Source organism: Phyllosticta capitalensis (genome assembly GCF_038381095.1).
Source record: "Phyllosticta capitalensis strain CBS 128856 chromosome Unknown BKA78scaffold_3, whole genome shotgun sequence".
Lineage (NCBI taxonomy): Eukaryota > Fungi > Ascomycota > Dothideomycetes > Botryosphaeriales > Phyllostictaceae > Phyllosticta > Phyllosticta capitalensis.
Genome location: NW_027117441.1, coordinates 948,016 through 968,593, shown reverse-complemented (window position 1 = coordinate 968,593; position 20,578 = coordinate 948,016). Strand labels below are relative to the sequence as shown.

Sequence of the window (20,578 nt, the reverse complement as noted above, 5' to 3'; positions counted from 1 at the left end):
ATGTAGCCACTCACTCTCTGGCGCTGGAGCTGAGCCCCACACAGCGCGCCTGTGGATAAAATAAAGGCAAGAAGGGGAAATAGCAGACACCGAAGACAGACAGACAGCACAATGGAAAAGCAAAAACCCATTTCTGTACCGTGCCGTGCCGTGCCGTTTCCGTGTGGCTGCTCAATATGTGCCCTCAGCAAGATCAGACTCTATCGGCAAACATGCAATCAAAAGGAATGAAGAAAAAGGCAACCAATTTGGAGATAGAGATGGGACAAGGAAACGTGAGTTTCGTCTTCAGTGACAATCTGAGGCTGTCATGATGTTACCCAAAGAAGGAAAAAGTCTGAAAAGGTTTGAAAAGCACGTCTAATCCATGCTTCCTCCCGTGAAAAGCAATAAGAAGAGGCAAAGTAAGAGCAACGGGCCATCAGACATCAATTTGGTAGACTCTCCGCAATTGACTCTGTGACTGAAGCCCCCATGGCAAACCTCGCGGCCAGAAACCGCAGGGGCAGTGATAATGGGAAACGCACTTGCCATCTATTAAACCTGTGAAAAGCAGATGTTCCACCTGCCCATCCCCGAACGCCCTGCTATGCCAATTTCAATTCAATCGACAGAAATCATTGAGTATTTTTCTTTCCGGTGTGGGGTTTTCCGTTTGGTGGTCGAGAAAGTCCCGGGTATCTTGTTTTTTGTAGAAAAATCTGCAGAAGGAGGGTCGCAAAATCCAGCAGAAGGAGTGAAGAGCGACACCTTGGAAGCTTGTTGGGGAGTAGCCGACTAAGCCGTGGGAAGCTTGTCGACGAGAAGGCCCTTTGCCTTGACCCACTCGGGATCGAGGAGTTTGTCCTTGTCGCCGTAGAGGAGCTTGTAGGCCGTGCGAATGGTTCCGTCGCTAACGCCAGCCACAGGCGCAATCTCCTTTGGAGTCTTGGGCTTTCCAACCAAGTGACTAATCATGTAAATGCAAGCAGCGCAAGCCGACAAAGGCGAACGTCCTGCCAAGCACCCGTTCCTGACCATTTCCTCCGCCAGTTTCTGCGCCAACATCTGCTCGCGAGTGTCGAAGCCGAGCTGACTGGAGAAGCGCGCGCAAAGCTCCGGGGGCGAGGTCGCCTCCTTGTGTTGGTATGTGTCTCCAGCCAGGACCATGCCGCCAGAGGTGAGGCGCGGACCCTGCTTGTTCTGCTTGTTGAAGAAGTTGTCCAGAAGCTTGAAGATGCGCCCAATCTCCTTCTTCGACACGCCAGTCAACTCCTGCAGTTCGCGAAACGACCGCACCTTTGAGGTCTGGCGACACGCCAAGAACAAGCAGCCGGCGACAACGTGCTCGAGTTGTTTGCCCTTGAAGTACTTGGCGTCGTCCGTCATCTTGTACATGTGCTTCGCCGTGTCAGCGACGTCGCCGCTCAGCTGCCAGCGATCGGTCCATTGTCCGATGAGCTTGTAAGCCGCCATGAGCGACTTGTTGCTCTTGTCGGCGTTGGTCTTGCTCTGAGCACGGTTCAGCTCCCGGCTGCGAAGACCGCCGTCGTTGAACGAGATGTTGGTCTGAAGTTGAGAGCCGTTCAAGAGCGGGTTCGCAGCGTCACCGACACGAGATGGGTCGTCGCCGTTCTGGTCGTCGTTCGAAAAGGTACGCCATTCAGAGCGGGTGTCGACAACGCGAGCCGAGAGCACAAGGCCACAGGATCCGCAAACCGTGTCGCCGTTGGAAAACTCTTCGACGAGGTTGGGCGGCATCTCTTTGCAGTCGGGGCAGACGAGGTGAACGTTGTAGTTGTCCACGTACTCGTCATCTTGCGGGTTTGCGATAGGTGCCTGGCGCACCTCACCGGGGGAGAGAGCCATGTTGAGGACGGTTTGACGAGAGGATCGAGGGTAGGCTGAAAGAACCGGCGGGCGCAGCCGTGTCTTTTGCTAGACTTGGATGGCGACTCGAGGACGGGAAGAGCGTCAAGAGCGTGTCTGAAGATGAGATCCAAGCGGCGGCGACGATCCTGGAGACGTTGAAGCACTGGGGGGTGGTGGTCAGTGGAACCGGGGTGGAGAGTGTCGGGTCAAAGAGAACGGTGCCTGGCGCATCGAAGAAGAGGAACCGTCGTGGACGGCGCGGCTGAGTCATCATTGGGACTCAACGCAGCCCACGTGACTCGGTACCGTTCGAAGGCCAGCCAAGACATGGCACGATGAGAAATCAAACGAATGCTTTGGAAGCCGTTTGACCTCCAGCAGCAAGGCTACAAACACTGTAGAGTCACAAGCACCTCAAAGGCGTAAGTTGGGTTGAGAAACAGAGCGTCGCAGCGGTTTCGGAAGTCCGAGGTGGTCTTCAGCGCTTCCTTCAGCTACCGAGCACGGTCCCTCGGCGGCTCAAACGCGCCAAGTTCCTCAACTTCAGTACCTTACTACGCCGACGACGAAGGAGAGCCTGCACCTCGAGAAGCATCACCACCTTCACGTCATCATGCTTGCTCAGACAATCCGGGCCTCGGTGAGATGGGAATCCCTCGATTGGCGATGGCATCGACTGACACTTGCTTGCAGCGCCTTTCCCTCGGCCGTGTTGCCGTCAACGTCAGCGCGCGCCGCACCTTCATTAAGCCCACGGCCGTCCGTCAAGGTACATTGACTTTTTCGCGGATTCCAGACGACATGATGATTGATCAATTGCAGCCGACCTCGTCCAGGACATGTACCTGCGCGAGCTCAAGAACTACAAGCCCACTCCCGTCAAGCCCCAGGACGCCGAGGGTCACGTCCAGAAGTTTTCCATTCCCGCCGCGCCCAAGTCTCCCGAGGAGACTGACCTTGCGAACGACTTGAAGGCGTACGAGACGCAGCAGGTTGAGGTTGAGGGCCAGGCAACTGCGGGCGAGGCTGCCCCGGTCGAGCAGGACTGGTTTGAGGAGGAGGAGGAAGAGGCGCCTGCCGCCCACTAGAGGGTTTGGCATGGTGTGAAAAGGGCGGCAACATTGTCGTGGACAACTCTGCTGCATGATTGGGGCCGATTGTCAGAGCAAAAGACTCCAACGCCAGGTCAGGGCAGGTTAGCTAAACGATGGAGTTCCTTCCTTTGCTTCCTACGAGAATCCTGTTGACGGCACGGGCCGAACGCAGCGTGCACGATGGGAGACTTTCAGGTTGTTGTTTTGGTCATCTATTGTGAGCACTGAGCAGGCAACGTTGCGGATTACAGCAAACAATTGATGCATGATTGGGGCGTTTACAGCGGCAGCAGTGTTGTTTGCGTCAGTTTGAGTGCCGACTGGAACAGCCACGGGCGGTTCGTATCAAAATGGTCCCAAGCGGATGATCTACATGGTTTTGATGATGGCGGTGCTGTATGGAGGGTCGGCAGGGGGCAAGGGGTGGCGGCAACGGCGAGGACGGAAATAAAGAAAAGTAGCAGAGTCTGGCACTCTGGTCACACAGGGCCCTGGGGCTTGCTAGGTCCCATGTTGTTGACGGAGCAGTCGGCTCAAAGGGGAGGCTTGGCGGACAGGATTGGGGTAGGTGCTGCCCGTGGGCATGAAGGTTGGCACGTAACAGTAGCAGGGCAGAAGAGGTAGGGCGACAGGGCGAGACAGTGACAGGGCGAGATGGATGTGTGGATGGAGTAGCACAATAATGCGTCAGTAATGATGCCATGTGCCAGAAAAGGTGACCTGAGCCACAACTCACACGACAACGTGGAGAAGTAGGTAGACTGAGGTAGTGTAGAGACTAGCCGTCAGCCCAGACACGGCACATGCAGACAGCAAAGAGGCGCCGTTGTTGGCTGAGATGGATCTCGGCGCCTGGCGGTTCCGCTCGCGCCTACCGACGGATACGCCTGTATCCTAATGCCCGTTTCCATCTCTACCTATGCCCTTCCACCACTCCATTTTCCAACTCTGCCTGTGCGCTGCGAGAGTACTATCCCCTCGTCTTGTTTCAACTACTTCTTCTATTTACAAAGTTCAACTTCTATGCGACTGTCCCTTTTTTTTTTTTTCCCCTCTCCCCAAGGTACCCCAAGCTACCCTCCACCTGTCTACTGCACCCACCGCACCGCCGTCCTGTCTCCTCCGCAAGACCACCTTCACGCTCGTTTCCCCTCTCTTTCTCTCGTACACTTCATCAATCCCTCCTCTGCCCCCTTCATCTCTGCGCGCCCTTCCGCCCACCACCTTCCGCCCCCCTCGACAATAACGGACCCACTGCCGCACCGTCGCCTGAGAGCTCCGCCCCCAGCTGATATCGGCCGCACTGCACGTCAGCTTGCGCAAGCTGCTATTTCGTCCCCACGCCCGTACCGACCGACTCTCCCTCCTCTCCCTTCTCTTCGTCCGCTCGCTCCCTCGCTCTTTCACTCGCTCGACCGCCGCCCAAGCTCGGTTGCTGTTCCAAACCTCCCGCCGTCTGCACCCAACCCGCTCCGGTCCTCTGAAACCCGTCCGCCAAACCCCTGCAACCCGTCCGACGCTGTCGCCTTCGCAACTTCACCTCGTGTCTGTCCTGGCGCGCCCACCTTCGCTTTTTTCGTCTGTCCGTTCTTGGGAGAGAGAATGGGGAGTCGGAGCTAGCTTCCCTGTGACGTCCCACCCTGTCGCTGAACCCGCTCTCCATTCCTAGCGGAGCATTCCACATCTATACCTAGGCATTGCTTGTTCCCGCCATGGCTACCGAAGTTGGCAGCTCCTCTTCCCCGTCCGTCATTGCGAGGGAACGGAGCATATCAGATGCCGGAGCCGTCCACAACCTCGTCCAAGACCCTCGCACCCCCGAAGCCGTCCACCTCCCTCGTTCCGCCAGTTACACCTACTTTCCTCCGGTAAAAGATTTGGACTACGAGGAGCAGTCCGTCGTGGAGCTCAAGGGCAAAATTTCAGAGGCGGAACTGAGATCCTCGAGAGATGAAGACTCGCCGTACTCGTCGTCCGGAGGCTCTACGCCCGAGAACGAACCAAACAACCTTTCGCAAACCCCCACTTCAAAACCAGAACCGGCGGCTCAGCAACCTTCGAGAATCAGACTTTCCAGACTCTTATCCACGGCGTCACGAGAACCTCGATCAGCGCCCGTCTCACAAGGCGAGCGAAAGGAAGATAAGCAAAAGGAGTCGGAAAGGGGTAGGGATTTGGAGACGGAGAAGGTACCTCAGCCTCCAAAAACGGAACAACGTGAACACCTGAAATCCAAACGATCATCTGCTCACGCCAAGCGCAAGTCCTGGGTCCCTTCACGATCAAACGAACCGTCGCCGAACAAGAACAAGGTTGAGGAGACAGATGGCAGCCCTAGGCCCGCTCCGGAACGACGCCGCAGCATCATCACTGGTGGCCGAAGAAAATCGATTCTACGCAAGGATTCCGATGTTCCCACTACGGACGAACGTTCACCTCCCAAGCCGGCTCGTCGAAAGTCTGCCGTCGGAAAGGAAGCAGAACTCCCCATAACAGAGGAAGATCGCCCCAGCAACCGCACGTCAAGGCGGCTCTCGATTTTGCGCAAGACGTCAGACCAACCTAATTCAGAGGAAGAGCGCTTGAAGACGGCGAAGAAGGGTAATGTTCTGACCAAAAAGTCTAAAAAGGGCCCAGAGACGCCATTGCCGCCGCTACAGACCGTCAAGGACGAAGGAATCCCGCCAGTACCACAAGTGCCTGACGCGAAGACAACGACCAGCCGACCGAATCCTACGAGCCCCTCCAAATCTGTGCCTAGCTCTCCTCAATTGGGACAGTCTTTTTCTACTGACAGGCTCCCATCACTTCTCCGATCACCTCCGTCATCCGAGTCCATTCCGCCCGTTCCACGTCACAAAATTTCTTCAGACAAGCTCAAGACTTTCTCTTTGGACACGCCGAAGAAGAAGGACGAGCTTTGGGGTCAATTCCGGTCCCTCGACGGTGACTTTCAAAAGTTAGTGCTGTTGCAGTTGCCAAAACTTTCTCAGATGCTGATTCGAACGTAGGTTTTCGTCAAAATCCATTGCGCTCAAGGCCAATGTGGTCAGACAATGCCTTTTCCCCTTTCTACGTACTTATGCGAACCACCCGTCCAACCAACGACTTCGCCCTGAAGATTTGGACCGACGCACTAATATTTTGAATAAATGGTGGACTGGGCTGCTGGAAATGATCAACGGCAAGAACAACCAGTCGATATCAGGGTCGGACAGGCCCCACATCCTCGAGGCAATCATTGGCATCATGGAAAGGCCAGAGTGGAGGTCACATCCATCTCCATTCTGCCGTCTGGCGGACAAACAGGCCGGTTTAGATCCTGCCCGTTCGCAATCCTCCTCGTCTGTGGCATCGTCCGGTGATTCTGATTTTCTCATGGAATCTGTGCATCACAACGTGCGCAATACCTTCATCCAGAACTTGACCGCTCAGATGGCATTCGCAGTGGACAAAATGTCTCTTCGCAACGCCCCGGCCACTCTTGTGACCTTTAGCGGCAAGACTTGCGCCTACGCATTCTTCTTCGTCCCCGGAATGGCTGATATACTGGTTCGTTTATGGTCTCCTTCCTTGGACGCCATGCGGCGCGTCATGTTTGAATGCAAGGTGTCGGACAGGTCGAAACTTGACCAGGTTTCCAGCCGCATCCTTCCACCTTTTCCACCCAACCTCCACGCCCTCGGCTTTACCAATCTGCACAAAACGTTCCGTGGCTTGCGCAAGCCTGCGCCTTTTCCGCTGGGGACATCATCACTCCCTTGGTACGGTTCGTGGGTCAAAAGGTGGTCCGGTACCGAGAGTGATCTCTTCTACGTTTTCTCAAAGTACTTTCATATCCTTGTCACGGACTTCCTTCCCCCGGACACGACAGCTGCTGAGAGGCTCTGCGCTCCGGGGTTGATCATGGTCCACGCTCAAATACTGACCAACCTGGATGAGACGCTCCATCGACACGCGGCAATGTCCGGTCAAAAGGATGAAGAAATGCACGTCGCTTCTTCCATCACGTTTGACGACGTGTTGGCGGATGGGCCGGATGCTGCGGCTTCCGCTTTACCCATTCCGCCAGCCAATGCTGTCAGACTGATGGCTGAGAATCGACTGATTATGCTTCTCCGCGACTTCTTGTCGGTGGGAAGTTCCCATCTAGCCACGGCACCCCACGTATTTGCAGAAGCTTTCAGCAGTCTCCTTCAGGCGTCCGCGCGTCGGGTTTCCATGTTCGATCACAACGCGTCTTATACCCTTTGCGATTTTCTCGAAGAAGCGCTCAACATCCTTCTCCGCTATGAGCGCACTCGGCACGAGGATAAAACAGTTTTGGATTGGAGTTTTTGGATTTCGGTGTACAAACGCATGACTCAGAGTCACAACACCACTACAGAGATTCGCCTCCTCTCGTTTTTGTACAGCCTATGGGCTACGATCATCGACGATCAGGACCGCAAGCTGCAGCTTTGTCAAGACTTCCTCCTCGAGCCGGAGTTCTTTGAGAGCAGGTTCAACCACTGGTGCCCCATGTTGAGGGCGTACTATATGCGTCTTGTTTGCTGGCGCATCGCTAGGTTCGACGGCGGGGATCCCACAGAGAATGAAGTGTAAGTGGGGAAATTTCGATTGCTGCATGTGGGCGCTAACGTTGCTAGGAAAATCTTCACGATGCTCGAAGAAAGGCTACAGTCCGTCTGGTCTCATTACCTCTATCTCCAGGAAGATGCTCAGTCGAAGTGCGATACGCTACCTTCGACCACGCCATGCAACCCGGCACCAGGCCGACGACTTCTCATCATTCGTCATGATGCCCCGCTTTCTCCTGGGAATGGGCCTTTCCTTTCATTCGATGGCATCGTTTCAAACATGCCGCGCAACCAGGCTAGCAATGCCCTTGAAGCGCAAATCAACGAGACGACACTGCGACCAAGTTCTTCCTTGTCTGCAGCTTCCGACTCTTCTGACGTAGAGGCCGAGGAGCCTGGAAAGAAGCAGCGTTGGGGTCTTTTGCGCTCGCTCCTGAGGGTCCCCGGCCAGGGACGCTCAAAATCCCGCAGTCCTGACCCTTCTTCGCGCAAAAAGGAAGAGTCAAAATCAGACTCAGCTCCTAATTCTCCCCCATCTGGAAAGAAGAACACTCCGAATGTGCCGCCCCACCGCAGCTACTGCTTCCGATTTTCTCTCGAGTGGGTCAACGACAAGCGGTTTGCGTCGCCTGGGCCAATGCGACTTTTCCCCCCTCGCCTGCCTCCAGCGGCGCACAACTTGCTTGTGTCGCAACGCACCGATGAGGAGGCGCTTACCCAAAAAGCAGCCGTGAAATCGAAGCCAGAGGGCGAGGCTGCCACATCCAGCAAATACGCAGGTCGCGCTCTCGGCGAATGGGCCATTGTGGTAGGAGAGTGCCAAAGCTTCTTCCAACGCAGAAAAGATGAGGGCGTTCCAGGCAATAAGCTTGTCGAGACGCCTACGCTGGGCGTCGAGGTATTTCGCAGGCCGGGCTGAGTTTCGAATTGCTTTGTTTAGAACCAACAGGTTCACATCTTCCAATCGAGCCGCTTCTTCGGCCACGGTCTCGACGAGACGAGACGATTCATGTCTAAAATGTGGATGAAAATTACCTTGCAGCAAGATTGTTGCTGATCTGGAGGCGGTGGGGTTCTCTTCGCGGCTATGGATGCCATTTCTCTGCACTAGATGCCAAGGTGGATCTGATTTCAGCGACTCACGTGAGTTTTCCGGCATCATCAGCTGGATTTTCCATTCAGCTGTCCCGTTCGTTTCCCTTTGCTCAAAGTTCTTGCTTTTACTCCCTGGGCGCCCGGGATCACATAATTCGCATTGCATAGGGGGCCACGCTTTCTTCTCCTTCGTCTTTCCTTGCAAGTGCATCATCGCAACAAGTACACTGCATTTTTGCTAGTTTTGCTGTGGATAAACCAGGAGTTATTGTATACACGGCCGGGATCTGCTTTACGCTCTCATGTCGTTTTGCCTCTTTCTCACTCTAGTCAGCGATGCCACCCTTGATCCTCTGTTGTCTATGTAAAGGGGAAAGAGCTGGTTTGATCAGCAGCACCAAAATCGAAGCTTAAATTTGGCTGCATCTCATGACAGGTTTTGAGATCGACAAGGTTAACTAATGACGTGCGCAAGTTTCCTCGTGTTTGACGGTGGATCAACACTGGGGTCAGAAACTCTCGACTTGGATTCCCTGGAATCGAAGGCTGTGTGAATACCCATGGCCCGGGCCGAGACCAGGCCAGATGCCTGAACTTTCCGTGGACCAGTTCAGCTCGACACCACTGCAGGCGCTCACTGGCTCCTGATCCTCGTCATCTCTCCGCATCAGAACGACATGAGACAGCAGGAAGGCGTGGAAAAAGTTTCAAGGCAAGATTTCAATGCTTCATCAGCCGCGAGGTGGGCTCGAGACGAGATGCGAGCAAAACAACGATGTTGCGAGCTTTCGAGCAGAAAATAGCTGCCGCGAAGTCCCGTTTGGTACTTGTGCAAAGCCGAGGAAGGCTCGCGTTTGGCCCTCTGCGAGACTGGTGGGTGAAATGACAAGGATACACCATACCGGTAAGAAGCATCCTTCGCGCAGCCTAGCAGAGCTCGACACAGCTAACCACCCGATTACGAAAGTGCAAGTGCGGTGTTGTGGAGGTTGGGCACGATTTGGAGATGTGCCGGGTCTCCGCGATGCAAGTCCGTCCGCGCAGTCTTTGGTAGAGGCTCACGACTAGCCAAGCATCTAGAGCGCCACGACGCAGAACATCGTCTTCTTTGCGATCTTTCTCCGTCTTTCTATCATGTCAATCATCATGTCAACTTTGTTTCTTCCAGATCGAGATGGCCTATTATGAGAATCGCGCTGTTGGTCGTTCCCATGTCAAACAGCCGTTCTTTGCCGTTGCACAAGTCTTCGGCCGACTTGGCCGCGTCTACGCGTTCATGTCTTACTAGGTCGCTGACTGCCCTGCAACTCCAGGACGCGTCTTGAATCTGCCATGCATGTCAACCGTCAGCACGGCAAGCGCGGACAAGACGTGCTCAAACCAACAAGACGAAGAGACGGGGTGGTGATGCAACACGAGCATGTTGTCAGGCTCGACCAACCGCGCTGTCAACACCAAGTCGTCATCTCAGCCCACGCTGGAAGCAAGAGGCCGGCAGATCCCTGCCAAGAGTCACAATAAACCGGCACTGGGCGTAGAGCGTTCCTGGTGTGCTGCCTATGCCATGTTCAGGAACAAACCACCCAACCTCCCCATCACTGCAATTTGGGCGCGGCGTCCTGTTTGGTCTAGCCGCCAAGGGGAATGCGCCGGTCCGCGTTAGCACCCGGAGACGTTAGATCGGCCTGCCCAGTCGCTCTCGCGTTCGGAGAACGGTTTCAGGAACAATCGGAGCTTTTCTTTCGATTCGCCGTTCTGTAGCCTACTGGTACAGACCAAGGGTTGCCATCGCTTGCCACACTGTAACCACATGTTCTGACATCTCGCAGGTGACTTTGGCCAAGGAAGCCGCTGCAGGTCGTCGACCGTGGCTCAGCCCTGTCAGTGCTTATCCTTGCGGCTGATAGAATGCAGCGCTTTGCCTTGTGTTGCCATCAAAGCTTAGCTTTATGCTTTGCAGCTCTATGATGGGAAGATTCTGGTGGCAAACCATCGACCCCGATTTAGAATGTCTATTATGAGAGCCGTACGGACGAGTCGTCTATTCCTGCCAAGTTGGCACGGAGGAAAGTCTGTCGACGAATCTGGCGTCTCACGGAGATAATTCGACGCAGCTGGGACGTCGAAGGAACGGAAAAGTCAACACACCAGCGTGGTGCGGACGGACACGTTGGATATTTTGCTCGCAGTATCAACGCGAAGCCGAGACCAAGAAGAGACCAATTGGCTTGGGATACATCCCAACGCTGACGCCCAGATCAGGAGGTTAGAATACTGCTTACCTGTCGGAGCCAGCTTTCTCATTCTCCGCAATTGGTCGAGGCACAGATGTTCGGCATCATGACTGCGTGTTTGAGGCAAGGCACGGAAACGAGAAGCATCGACCCCAAGATCTCAAGTTGGTCATCATAAAGCGTCTGGTTGGTTCTTTCGGTCTCGCAAGTCTACTCTCCTCCCGCTCCGCCCCGCCAGAAACTCGGCCAGCTCCCGTGCCTTCCCTCCTCCGAACGGTTGTGGCGCCGCGTAACTGTTTGTGCTGCGAGTTCCCCCATCCTGTCACATCATGCGGGATCGTCGCTCGGACCCAGGGCGCGCGCCGGCTGTCTCGAACCAGGCTAGCATCTCACGTCCCGGGCCAAGCAGGACCCGTCCTCGCCGGAACTAGCAATCTTTTTTTGGGCCATTGTGGTGTGCAATCTGCGAAATGAGCAGTCTTACAGCTCGTGCTCGCATGTCTACTATAAAGCAATTCGCCGCCGCCATGGTGGGTATGTTCGTCGTTTTGTGATTGAGCATTGCCTTTTCTTGTCGTTGCTCTTCTCCTTCTTCTCCTCGCGAATACCCTGTTGCCTGTATAGTTGTATAATTTCTTTGCATTTTCATTTACAGTCGTTGCTTCATCCACCATAATGCGTCTTTCCCAGAGCTCCCTGGTTTTCCTGCTGGCCACCGGCGCCGTCCAGGCCCTCTCTTTCGACAACATCTCCTCCAACATCAGACGAGGAGCCGACGTGGCCGTCTCGAGCGTTAAGAGCACCGTCCACAACCTCTTCGACAGACAAGCCTCGGCGAGGAAGAGCACCTGCCCCAAGATCTGGTCACAGATCGGATCGGACCTCCGTCAAGCCTTCGTCTCCGGCGGACAGTGCAACGATGACGCGCGTGCTGCCATTCGGTTGGTCTTTCACGACTGTATATCCGGTGCTGGCTGCGACGGATCCATCATTCTCGCCAAGGAGTACCTGAGGTCTGAGAACAGAGGCTTGGAGGATATTGCGGTCAAGGTTGGCAACTGGGCTCAGCAGTACAATGTTGGCACAGCGGACATGATTGCTTTTGCCGCAGGTACGTATTCAAGAATTGAGCCTTTGGATTTCGAACGATATAGCTGATGTCTCCTCAGCATCAGGAATCTCCGCCTGCCCCGGCGGTCCCAAAATCAACGCCCTCGTCGGCCGTCAAGATAGCTACACGCCGGCCCCTGAAGGCCAAATCCCCTCGCCCAAATCCAGCGTGACCAAGCTCCTCTCGCAATTCGCAGCGCGCGGCTTCAGCGCCACCGACATGGCCGCGCTGGTCGGAGCGCACACGGCGGCGAAGCAGTTCTTCGCGGTGCCGCAAAAGGCCGGCCAGCCCCTCGACTCGACCCCGGGGACCTGGGACACCAAGTTCTACAGCCAGACGCTCGACGGCTCGGCGCCCGTGTCGCTCGACTCGGACGTCAAGATTAGCAGGGACGACCGCACGAGCGCCGCCTTTCAGCGCTTCCAGAGCCAGGCGGCGTGGGCCGCGGCGTTTGTGCCAGCGTGAGTCACTGCCCTTCTTTTTTGTTTCCCCCCCCCCTCCCCCGCTGTGATGCTACTGGGAGTCTTTGTGTGCTAATTCATACACTACAGTATGAACCAAATGACAACGATCGGCAACTCGGGCCAGAGCCTGGTCGACTGCACCTCTTCCATCAAGTCTGCCAGCCGCGGCGTCGCCATCAGAGCCGCGCCGCTGGCGGACCGCGTTCGCGAGGCGGAGGAGCAAAAATAGAAAAAACGAAGCCAGGACGAGACTTCGGATGAGGTATTCTGGGGAGTTCTTTCACACGGTATCATATTACGATTGCATTCGTTGGCTACGTCTGCGACGCGGACGAGTCTTCTATTGAAGCTTACAAGTTTGATGATTGGTTGTAGTTGGAAGAGAGGGAAGAGCGAGAATTGACATGGGGAAGACTCTCATCTAGAGGGGTTTGGCATTGTACATACACACTGGGTTGGCGTTGGAAAGGGGGGCAACAGAACATAGAAGCATGAGCATTCCTACAAACTTAGCTATTCCGAAATTCGAATCTTTGGTGCACCTGCTCTTTGATGTATCATGCCCACGGAAGGAGGCCTCCTCTTGCTACAGTCATCACAAGAGTGCTTCATTTACGCAAGCTGCGAACTGCTCCTACATCTCTCTCACTCAACCACGCTCCTTCCTATACACGTCGGCCGACCGGTCCAACTCTCTCTCTCTCGTCACGTCTCATTGCATTTGTGACGGATGATGTCAGCCATGTTCGGCGAGATTGGGATCACACGAGGTCGAGTAGTAGGAGGCATGCGGAGCATTCGAGAACTTGCGCAAGAGATATGAGACTCGAAGATCGGGGATTCCGCGCAGGGCGAAGAACAGGGAGGAATTTGCAATCCATTTCTTCGGTCCGCAGGCTTTGATGCAAAAGTGCACCTGCAATTGACAAAGAATGACGGCTGCCAAAGTCGAGGTAAGCTCCCGCGTACACGGTTCCTGTGCTGTTCGGGTTGTACAGGAAAGCTTGTACATACCCAAAGAAAAAGTACTTGGGTATGCGAGCTACTAGCTCCTGACGTCTGTTGGCCATCCGGCTGACCACCAACGCCGCGCTGGTGAAGCCAAGATCAACCTGCAACACCAACCACCATGTGCACTCGGGTCTTAGCCACGCGGTAGATCAAATGACGCGCATCTGCATCACGACATGACGTAGCAGATGCAGACGGCAGTCAAACGGAAATGCAAGCAAGCAAGCTGGCTGGCTAGTTTCGACGACAGTCACCGGCACACACGTACCGACCGCGGCAGCAGATGGTGTGGAGATTGGGGCTGGGGCTTATGTATCGTGCAACAAAACGTCTGAGGACGACGGCAGAGGCTCACGAGAGACGGGAATACTCGGAAGAGCAGTCGAGCGTGGTACGGGTGCGTCACTACGTGCCCACGTGCTGGCGGCAGGCAGGCACACGATGGCAGGTGAGGTGGGCAGGTGGGTCGCAGAAGGAATGGTAACGGTGACCAACTTCAAGGGTTGGTACCAAGGGTTTGATTCACCATGTCAAGATCTTCCTTGCCGCCTAGAAGCTTGAGCAGTCAAGCTTGTGGAAGGAAAGCTGAACGCGAAGCGTTCAAGCACTTTTAGCTAGCCTTGGAGTTGACGATTCTTTTTCGGGTCTTTGTGACAGGTTGAGAAGGGGCGTTGGTGATGGGTTGAGGTGCCTGAGAGAGGATCACTGGTGGGGTTGATGGAGGGTGAGACGGGGCGTGTTTTGTGTTGGGGGGCTGAGTGCGTTGCGTCAGGGGACAGGAGGAGCAAGATGTGGACTTGACTTTTGGATCGGAGAATCGTAGTCGCCATGGAGAGGAGTTCAACAGTTCGAGGAGCTGGGAAAAGTACTCGATTTGTAAGATGTTCCGCAGAGCATGTTTGGAGTCTCATAAGTGAACTTCCCCAGCTCTCTTGGTCGTCCCCAGGAGGCACACTCCATCGCCGTGATGACGCTCCTCTGTGTCCATTTTTTAACCAGCGTTTATTTGCAAGTAGCTCGCTCTATCCCGGCCTTTCAATCTGGTGATGGGTCAGTGGAGATGCAAATCAAATGACACTGCTAGTCGCTGGTACTAACTTTCTACTCTCTTCCCAACATATTTCGGCATTGGCTGTGCTGTTTGTTGATGTTGAATTCCGGTCTGGTCACAGCAAACCCCCGATAGTATCGTATCTGAACCAGTCGACATGAGGGCAAAGGCGCTGAAGTGTCGAAGACGAATCATAGCATATCGTGCCTGTGGAAGCGTAGCGATCGACCGTTATGTTCCGGAGTTTCGATATAATTTCGAATAAACGATGGAGTCGGGTCGTCTTTGTGCTGGTCGTGATATTGTTCGGACGATTGAGCACACTGATTCTCACGCCTTTGCCTTCTTCGACCTCTTGCTCGGTGATGGTTTTGCCCGACTCGCCGCAGGCTCGAACGGCTCCGCCGCCGCACTCTTCCGCTTCTTCGTAGGACTCGCCGCTGACTTAGTACCTGCTCGTTGCTTCGTTAGCTTCGCTGGTTGCTGCTTCTGTGGTGGCTGCTTCTGCTTCTGCTGCTTCGGAGCCTTGGAACTGGAATTGGAATTGGAGGTGGATCTGGCCGCGGTCGACGTCGCTGGAGCCTTCTTGGTCTTCTTCGTACCCTTTGGTTTTCCGTTGTTGGACTCCTGGCTGGGCCACTGGCATATCCTGGTGTCTCTCGACTTGAGGCAGTTGGCGCATGTGGGCTGTTTCTCGTCGCACTTGATCCGTTTTTCGCGGCAGGTCAGACATCCGGTCCTTGAGCGTGATCGCTTTTGCGTCGTGCTTTCACCGTTGGATGTCGGTTGTTCGTCGAACGCTCCGTATTGCGGCTGATCGAACATGAATGGGTAGCCGCTGTACATATTTGCATTGGCAGCGTCGGCCAGCAATTCAAGATTTTGGGTACCTTGAGACGCAAACGCATTGCCATTCGTCTGTAGAGTCGAGCTGTCCGCCTTCTTCTTTCTGGGCCCGCGCTTTTTCTTTGGGGGTTCTGCAGTCGCCTCCGGCTGTGGGTTTACTTGTGGCATTGGATAAGGAAAGGGAAAGTCAGTTGCCGTAGCCATATCGCCTGGTGGCGGAGCAGGGGGTGTGTCGCTATATTTTGTAAGTTTTATCGTCTTCTCCGTCCCGTATTACCATGAGGAGTAATTGATTCCCCGGAAGTGGGACGTACCTGGCTTTCATCGCCTCCCTTTGCTCCTTTCTTTGCTTGTCCAACTGATCTGCGTGGTCGTGAACTGGAAGGTGATGGTAGAAGACGTCTATACAAAGATCTTTGATGGAAAAAAGGAGCTTGATGCCGCCTTTGCAGTCGTAAAAGTCTCTCGCCGTCGCGATTGGATCTCAATCATATTCAGCATCTGGAATCACATCACGTGCTTCACAAACGTACCAGCTCCCTCCGCTCTCGATGACTCCTTTTTCAGCTTGATTGAAGCATTCTGATTCTGTTCAGAGTCTCGGCAGATGTAGCTGAATCGAAGGCCGTCATTCGACAACGTATCCTTGGTTCGTCTCACGGTCCACCTGAAGCCGTCGGCATACTGAATTGCTCCAACCACGGCCTTCGCCACGACCTTTTGGTAATTTGCTTTTTCTTTTTGATCATAAAAGTTGCTCAGGGCAGCCGCAACGGAGTAGCCAGGACACGGATCTGCGTCTATGGGGCCCCCGTCGGCAGCCTTTGGCGGGATTGGCGTCTCGTCCTGTCCGACGCTCGGTCTTTCTGCGGCCTTGACCCTGGGGTAGTCCAGATTGGCATTCAATGGAAGCTGTAGGCGGCACACCACCTCTTCGGGAATGAGGCCTTGGGCGGACGTTTGTATCTGGTATTGCACGGCCGCAAGGACGTCATCCAGGTCCTTGCATTGGTAGGCCATCTGCGGCTTCACCGTTGACGAAGTCCATCCTTTGGAAGTAGGTTTGGCCGACCCGTTCGGCTCTATGGATTGCATGACGCTCATGGTGTTTTCAAAGTCAAGGCTGCATCCTGCTGGGGGAATCGAGGTGGTCCGCGGCCAGGCTTGGCAATGGGCAGTGGGTGAACCTTACGTTTCAGGAATGTGGCTGGAAGGCGGTCAAACATTCTGCCGGCGCGCTGCTTGCTGAGGTGTGGCGCATCTCGCTTCTCGGGAAAGGGAAGGGGCAGCAGTCCGGCAGCGTGTCCTCTAACTGCGCCGACATCTATCAACCACATACCGTACCTATACGCTCACGACCGCTTTCTGAAGATACCCCCAACTCTCCGTTGACCTTGCTTTTCGACCGCTTCCCATAATGGTGCGTACACGATAGCCTTCTCCATCTCCAATGCTGGCGCAACCGCCTGCTCAACCCGCATTCTGGGGATGATCAACTCCAACAAAGCTCCCACCCACGCAACCCCAGCTTCAGGCCGTCACCCAAATCTCTCTTTCTCAATCGCATCTTCCAAGCCGTAGCCCCCATTGCTCCTCGCCAGGATCTTCAATCACCACTCAACCACTCGACCAAAACATCAAGCTAACCACCCCATCTTCTTCCTCAACAACAGTCCTCGCCGCGCCCCACCTCCCCTGTCAACTCGCCGCCCTCGACCGGCTCGACGACCGCTCGTCCCTCGTCGCCCAAGCCCCCCGGCGGCCCCGCGACTGCCATTAGGCGCAAGGCCGCGGCCGACCGTGCCGACAAGGCCGCGAATGCCAGGCCCAGCAGCACGCGCGCCGCTGGCGCTGGTGGCAGCAGCTCCACCATGCTGAGTACGTGTCTCTCTCGTATACGTAGTGCTTTTTCTTTGCCGGTGGATCAAAAAGGTTGCTGATTGGAGTGGGGAGAATGGGGGACTAGGAAGTGAGGGAGATTCGAGCAATGGGATAGAAAGTTGTGGCAATGGGGCGAAGAAGAAGAAGAAAACTCGTGTTGACAGGCTGGATGCGCGAGCATTGCCGGTCTTCGAAGGCCATTGGAAAAAGAGAACAAGAGAAAAAGAGACTTGCTAACACACTCGCCTTCCAGGGCTGTACACGGACGAGTCGCCCGGCCTCAAGGTCGACCCCGTCGTCGTCATGGTGTTGAGCGTCGGCTTCATCATCTCCGTCGTTGCGCTACACGGTACGACTGGCCTATTCCCAATCTCTTTTCGAATCGGCGTACTGACAAGCGCACAACAGTCATTGCCAAGATCACCAGGAAATTCTCTTCGTAGACGCTCCCGAGACCAATGAATGCAGATACCCGGAGATGAGAACGCGAACGACAAAAAGTCGGGCTTGAACGATGCTGGATCGTCCGCTTAAAGCGTTTGAGCGGCGCGGACTACCAGGAACGTGATTTTGGGAGGCCGCCAGCACAACAAGTGCCAGGCGGCGGAAAAGAGGTCTTCTTCAAATGCGGATTTGAGGTGTAAATTACTTTTCAAGGGACACGCACGGGGTTAAAGGAATCATCAATTACTGCCAACTGTTTATGCCACGCCTTCCGTCTTGTGAAGTCCCATCCCTGAGAAGTGATACACCTCCGCCTTCCGTGAGCTTTTGGCCCTCCCTCTAGACTGTAGTTGGTGCCAAGCCAAACAATAAAATAACATTTTCCCCATCGATGATTGTCGCCCCCAGCTTCGACTCATTGGTGCCAAACAAACAAATCACTCTGACCGTCTATCTTCATCCCTAGTATTTCGCCTAGCATTTCGTCGAGTCCGGCGAGGCTCCTGTGCAGAATGCACATGCGCAGGAGGCAATCGAGAAGAAGGCTGTCGAGGAGACAAAGAATACGTCTGTCGAGGACGCAAATGAGAATACGGATGTCCCTCAGGATAAGGAGAATCCGGATGTGCAGGTGAACGAGAGGTCAGCTGTCCATAGGGCAAATAAGACGGCGGTACCGGACCACGAATCGGATAGTCGGGCAACGGCTGTGAGTACCCGTAGTATGAGGTGTCTTGTCCCTAACGATTGACAGCAGTGAAGCCGCCGCTGAATCCGGCGGGCGGCTGGCTGCCCTCCTGCGCACGGGGTGCCTCGCCCATCTCTGTATCCTGCATCCCGCGCCGCTCGCCATTCGCGTCTGAGCCCGTACTCATCTTGTCGCCTGCTGCGCCGCCGTAGGAACGGCCGTATTCCGCACTGGCCGACGAGCCATTCTCGACCGACCTCCGCTCCTCAACAAACTGTGGTTGCGGCAGGGGACCGCCATGCGAAGTCGCCGATAGTGGACGCAAAGGTGGTCCTGTAGTGCTGCCAAAGGGTGTGCCTGGTGTACCAGCACCGTTCATGGGCGTAGGCATGGATGGGTGACCGGGGCCGAACGAGGAGAACATGCCACTTTGGCTACCGCCGTGGCGGGGCTCTGGCGTCGATGCGGCCGACATGGTTTGCACATTGTGTAGGTGTGAGTGCGAGTTGCTCGGGTTGTGAGGAGAGTGGTGCGAGGGGAGGTTGCTTCCGTGTTGCGAGTCGAGAGGGGGCGTCTTTTGGCGGTGGCCGCGTTTGCTTCGGGTCGGCTTTTCTTGAGGCTTTTTCGCCATCAGCTGTTGCCTCAACGGCTGTTCAATTCATTTTTTGGAGACGAGACGAACGAACCGTTGGAGGAGGACTGGTGCTACGGTCCGACTCGTCAACATTGGGTGCCATTCTTTCAGCGAGACGCTCCAGAAGAAAGGCGCGTTCCAGTCGCAACTTCATGATCGAGCGGTCGACCCTCATTTTCCGCAGTCGTGCCGCATCATTGTTGGCTTCGATTTCGTTCAAGCGTCGCTTCAGCTCGATGCATTTACGGTAATATGCCGCCTCGACGGACGGTGGGAGAGGGGTGGTATTTTCTGTTTTTCAATTAGCACAGATCCAGTACTTCTGCTAATGACCCAATCAACGCAATATGGTGTATGGTGCAGGGGATAGGTCTGGTTGGCTCCGGCTGCCATTGTTGTTTATCCGGCAGAACCTGGGATCAGGTTGGTCAACTTCCGGGTATGGACGTCACAGGTCAGTGTCCTTGTTGAGGACGCAGTCAAATGTTGACTGCCGCCCCGAGGCCCACGCTCCATGGGGTACAGCCCGCGAGGTTGTCTGCTGTCTCTTGTCCCGTCTGAATTCCGTGGCTTGAAAGGTCATGATTTGATTCAAGCATTGTTCCTGTCGTGGCTGATGGCAACCGCATGTCCATGACGTGCTGTCGCTTCTGCTACTCGTCTTATTGCGGCCGACTTGTTCTCTGTAAAAAGCTACTGCGCTTGGGGGGAAGATTAAAGGTCGCATGTCCCATGTCAAAGGCGCAAGCGGCTGGCCTCTGCTTGCCGAGTCTCAATGTTGCCGACAGGTACAAGCGTCTGCGACGCTGTTTATGGTGGATCCATCGTGGAATCGGCTTTCGAGGTCGCGTATGGTAGCGGCTGAACGGTGGGTGGAGCCAGAGCCAGAGCCAGGGAGGGCGGTGCGCGAAATGATGACGCGTGAAGTGCAAGAGAACTGGGAGGACAAACCTGTGGGCGGCATCTCAGAGGCCCTTGGATCAAGGTGGTGGGTGAGGATGTGATCGCGACTCTGGAAGAAGCGATGATGATGTGGAGGTGGAGAGAGAAATGCGTGAGCAGTGGAGAAGCGGGCGAGTGAAGTTGGTGTGGAGGAAAGCTGGGGACGTTCTGAGCTCGAGGGGAGAGAGCCACAGAGCTGCTAGCGTAGGTGGCCTGTGCATAGGGCTGAACTGAAGCTAGAGCCCCAACCACCATGATCTACTTCTTCACTTCCAACCCTGGTATCTCGAATGCTTCGGATGCAGTTCACGATATCAATGCGCTGGTCTCCATAGATCATATGTTGTGTTGCACCCTTCGGCTCAACGTAGCGACATCATCTGTTTGGACGTTTTAGGTCTTGGAGGCTCGAGAGATCCTTTCAAGTCTTTTGCCCAAGAATTTGACTGATGGGCCTCGATCAAAAAATCTTGGTGTTTCCGTACTGGAACTGATGACCTTCCGCTATTCACCCAAGCTTAGATTCACATTGATGTGGCTAGCCACCAAGGCAGTAGTTTGCGAAGAGTATATCAACTCTTCTGTTGTGATATGTATCCACCCAATGTTACCGCTCAATGCTCCTTCTCGTGGGATGTCTTGATAGAGCCTT

General features: G+C 54.9%; 8 protein-coding genes across 8 annotated transcripts; 5 read left to right on the top strand and 3 right to left on the bottom strand.

The window, feature by feature from the left end:
- Window positions 1–777: 777 nt before the first annotated feature.
- Window positions 778–1,848, bottom strand: BKA78DRAFT_350852 (transcription initiation factor-like protein iib; the record flags this gene model as incomplete). Its single annotated transcript, XM_066891057.1, has 1 exon — window positions 778–1,848. One exon carries the CDS (start codon window positions 1,846–1,848, stop codon window positions 778–780), a length of 1,071 nt encoding a protein of 356 aa, XP_066746361.1.
- A 616-nt stretch (window positions 1,849–2,464) lies between these two features.
- Window positions 2,465–2,939, top strand: BKA78DRAFT_350851 (putative mitochondrial F1F0 ATP synthase subunit Atp14; the record flags this gene model as incomplete). The annotated part of the gene is made up of 3 exons (XM_066891056.1): window positions 2,465–2,491; window positions 2,545–2,620; window positions 2,674–2,939. 3 exons carry the CDS (start codon window positions 2,465–2,467, stop codon window positions 2,937–2,939), a joined length of 369 nt encoding a protein of 122 aa, XP_066746360.1.
- Window positions 2,940–3,658: 719 nt separating this feature from the next.
- BKA78DRAFT_95621 (uncharacterized protein) lies at window positions 3,659–4,447 on the top strand. The gene has a single exon (XM_066894040.1). It carries the CDS (start codon window positions 3,749–3,751, stop codon window positions 4,235–4,237), a length of 489 nt encoding a protein of 162 aa, XP_066746359.1. The 5' UTR covers window positions 3,659–3,748; the 3' UTR covers window positions 4,238–4,447.
- A 210-nt stretch (window positions 4,448–4,657) lies between these two features.
- BKA78DRAFT_293533 (uncharacterized protein) lies at window positions 4,658–8,444 on the top strand (the record flags this gene model as incomplete). The annotated part of the gene is made up of 3 exons (XM_066886232.1): window positions 4,658–5,904; window positions 5,957–7,546; window positions 7,595–8,444. 3 exons carry the CDS (start codon window positions 4,658–4,660, stop codon window positions 8,442–8,444), a joined length of 3,687 nt encoding a protein of 1,228 aa, XP_066746358.1.
- A 2,783-nt stretch (window positions 8,445–11,227) lies between these two features.
- Window positions 11,228–12,820, top strand: BKA78DRAFT_95617 (heme peroxidase). The gene is made up of 3 exons (XM_066894039.1): window positions 11,228–11,965; window positions 12,024–12,426; window positions 12,517–12,820. The coding sequence occupies exons 1-3, from the start codon at window positions 11,530–11,532 to the stop codon at window positions 12,656–12,658; spliced, it is 981 nt and encodes a 326-aa protein (XP_066746357.1). The 5' UTR covers window positions 11,228–11,529; the 3' UTR covers window positions 12,659–12,820.
- A 1,684-nt stretch (window positions 12,821–14,504) lies between these two features.
- Window positions 14,505–16,530, bottom strand: BKA78DRAFT_95590 (uncharacterized protein). The gene is made up of 3 exons (XM_066894038.1): window positions 15,871–16,530; window positions 15,652–15,820; window positions 14,505–15,572 (listed from the first exon to the last, which is right to left on the bottom strand). Exons 1-3 carry the CDS (start codon window positions 16,439–16,441, stop codon window positions 14,822–14,824), a joined length of 1,491 nt encoding a protein of 496 aa, XP_066746356.1. The 5' UTR covers window positions 16,442–16,530; the 3' UTR covers window positions 14,505–14,821.
- BKA78DRAFT_350847 (Sec61beta family-domain-containing protein) lies at window positions 16,440–17,661 on the top strand (the record flags this gene model as incomplete). The annotated part of the gene is made up of 4 exons (XM_066891055.1): window positions 16,440–16,514; window positions 17,011–17,215; window positions 17,472–17,567; window positions 17,627–17,661. 4 exons carry the CDS (start codon window positions 16,440–16,442, stop codon window positions 17,659–17,661), a joined length of 411 nt encoding a protein of 136 aa, XP_066746355.1.
- Window positions 17,662–18,241: 580 nt separating this feature from the next.
- Window positions 18,242–20,073, bottom strand: BKA78DRAFT_95543 (uncharacterized protein). The gene is made up of 3 exons (XM_066894037.1): window positions 19,936–20,073; window positions 19,037–19,275; window positions 18,242–18,969 (listed from the first exon to the last, which is right to left on the bottom strand). The coding sequence occupies exons 1-3, from the start codon at window positions 19,946–19,948 to the stop codon at window positions 18,403–18,405; spliced, it is 819 nt and encodes a 272-aa protein (XP_066746354.1). The 5' UTR covers window positions 19,949–20,073; the 3' UTR covers window positions 18,242–18,402.
- Between the last annotated feature and the right edge of the window lie 505 nt (window positions 20,074–20,578).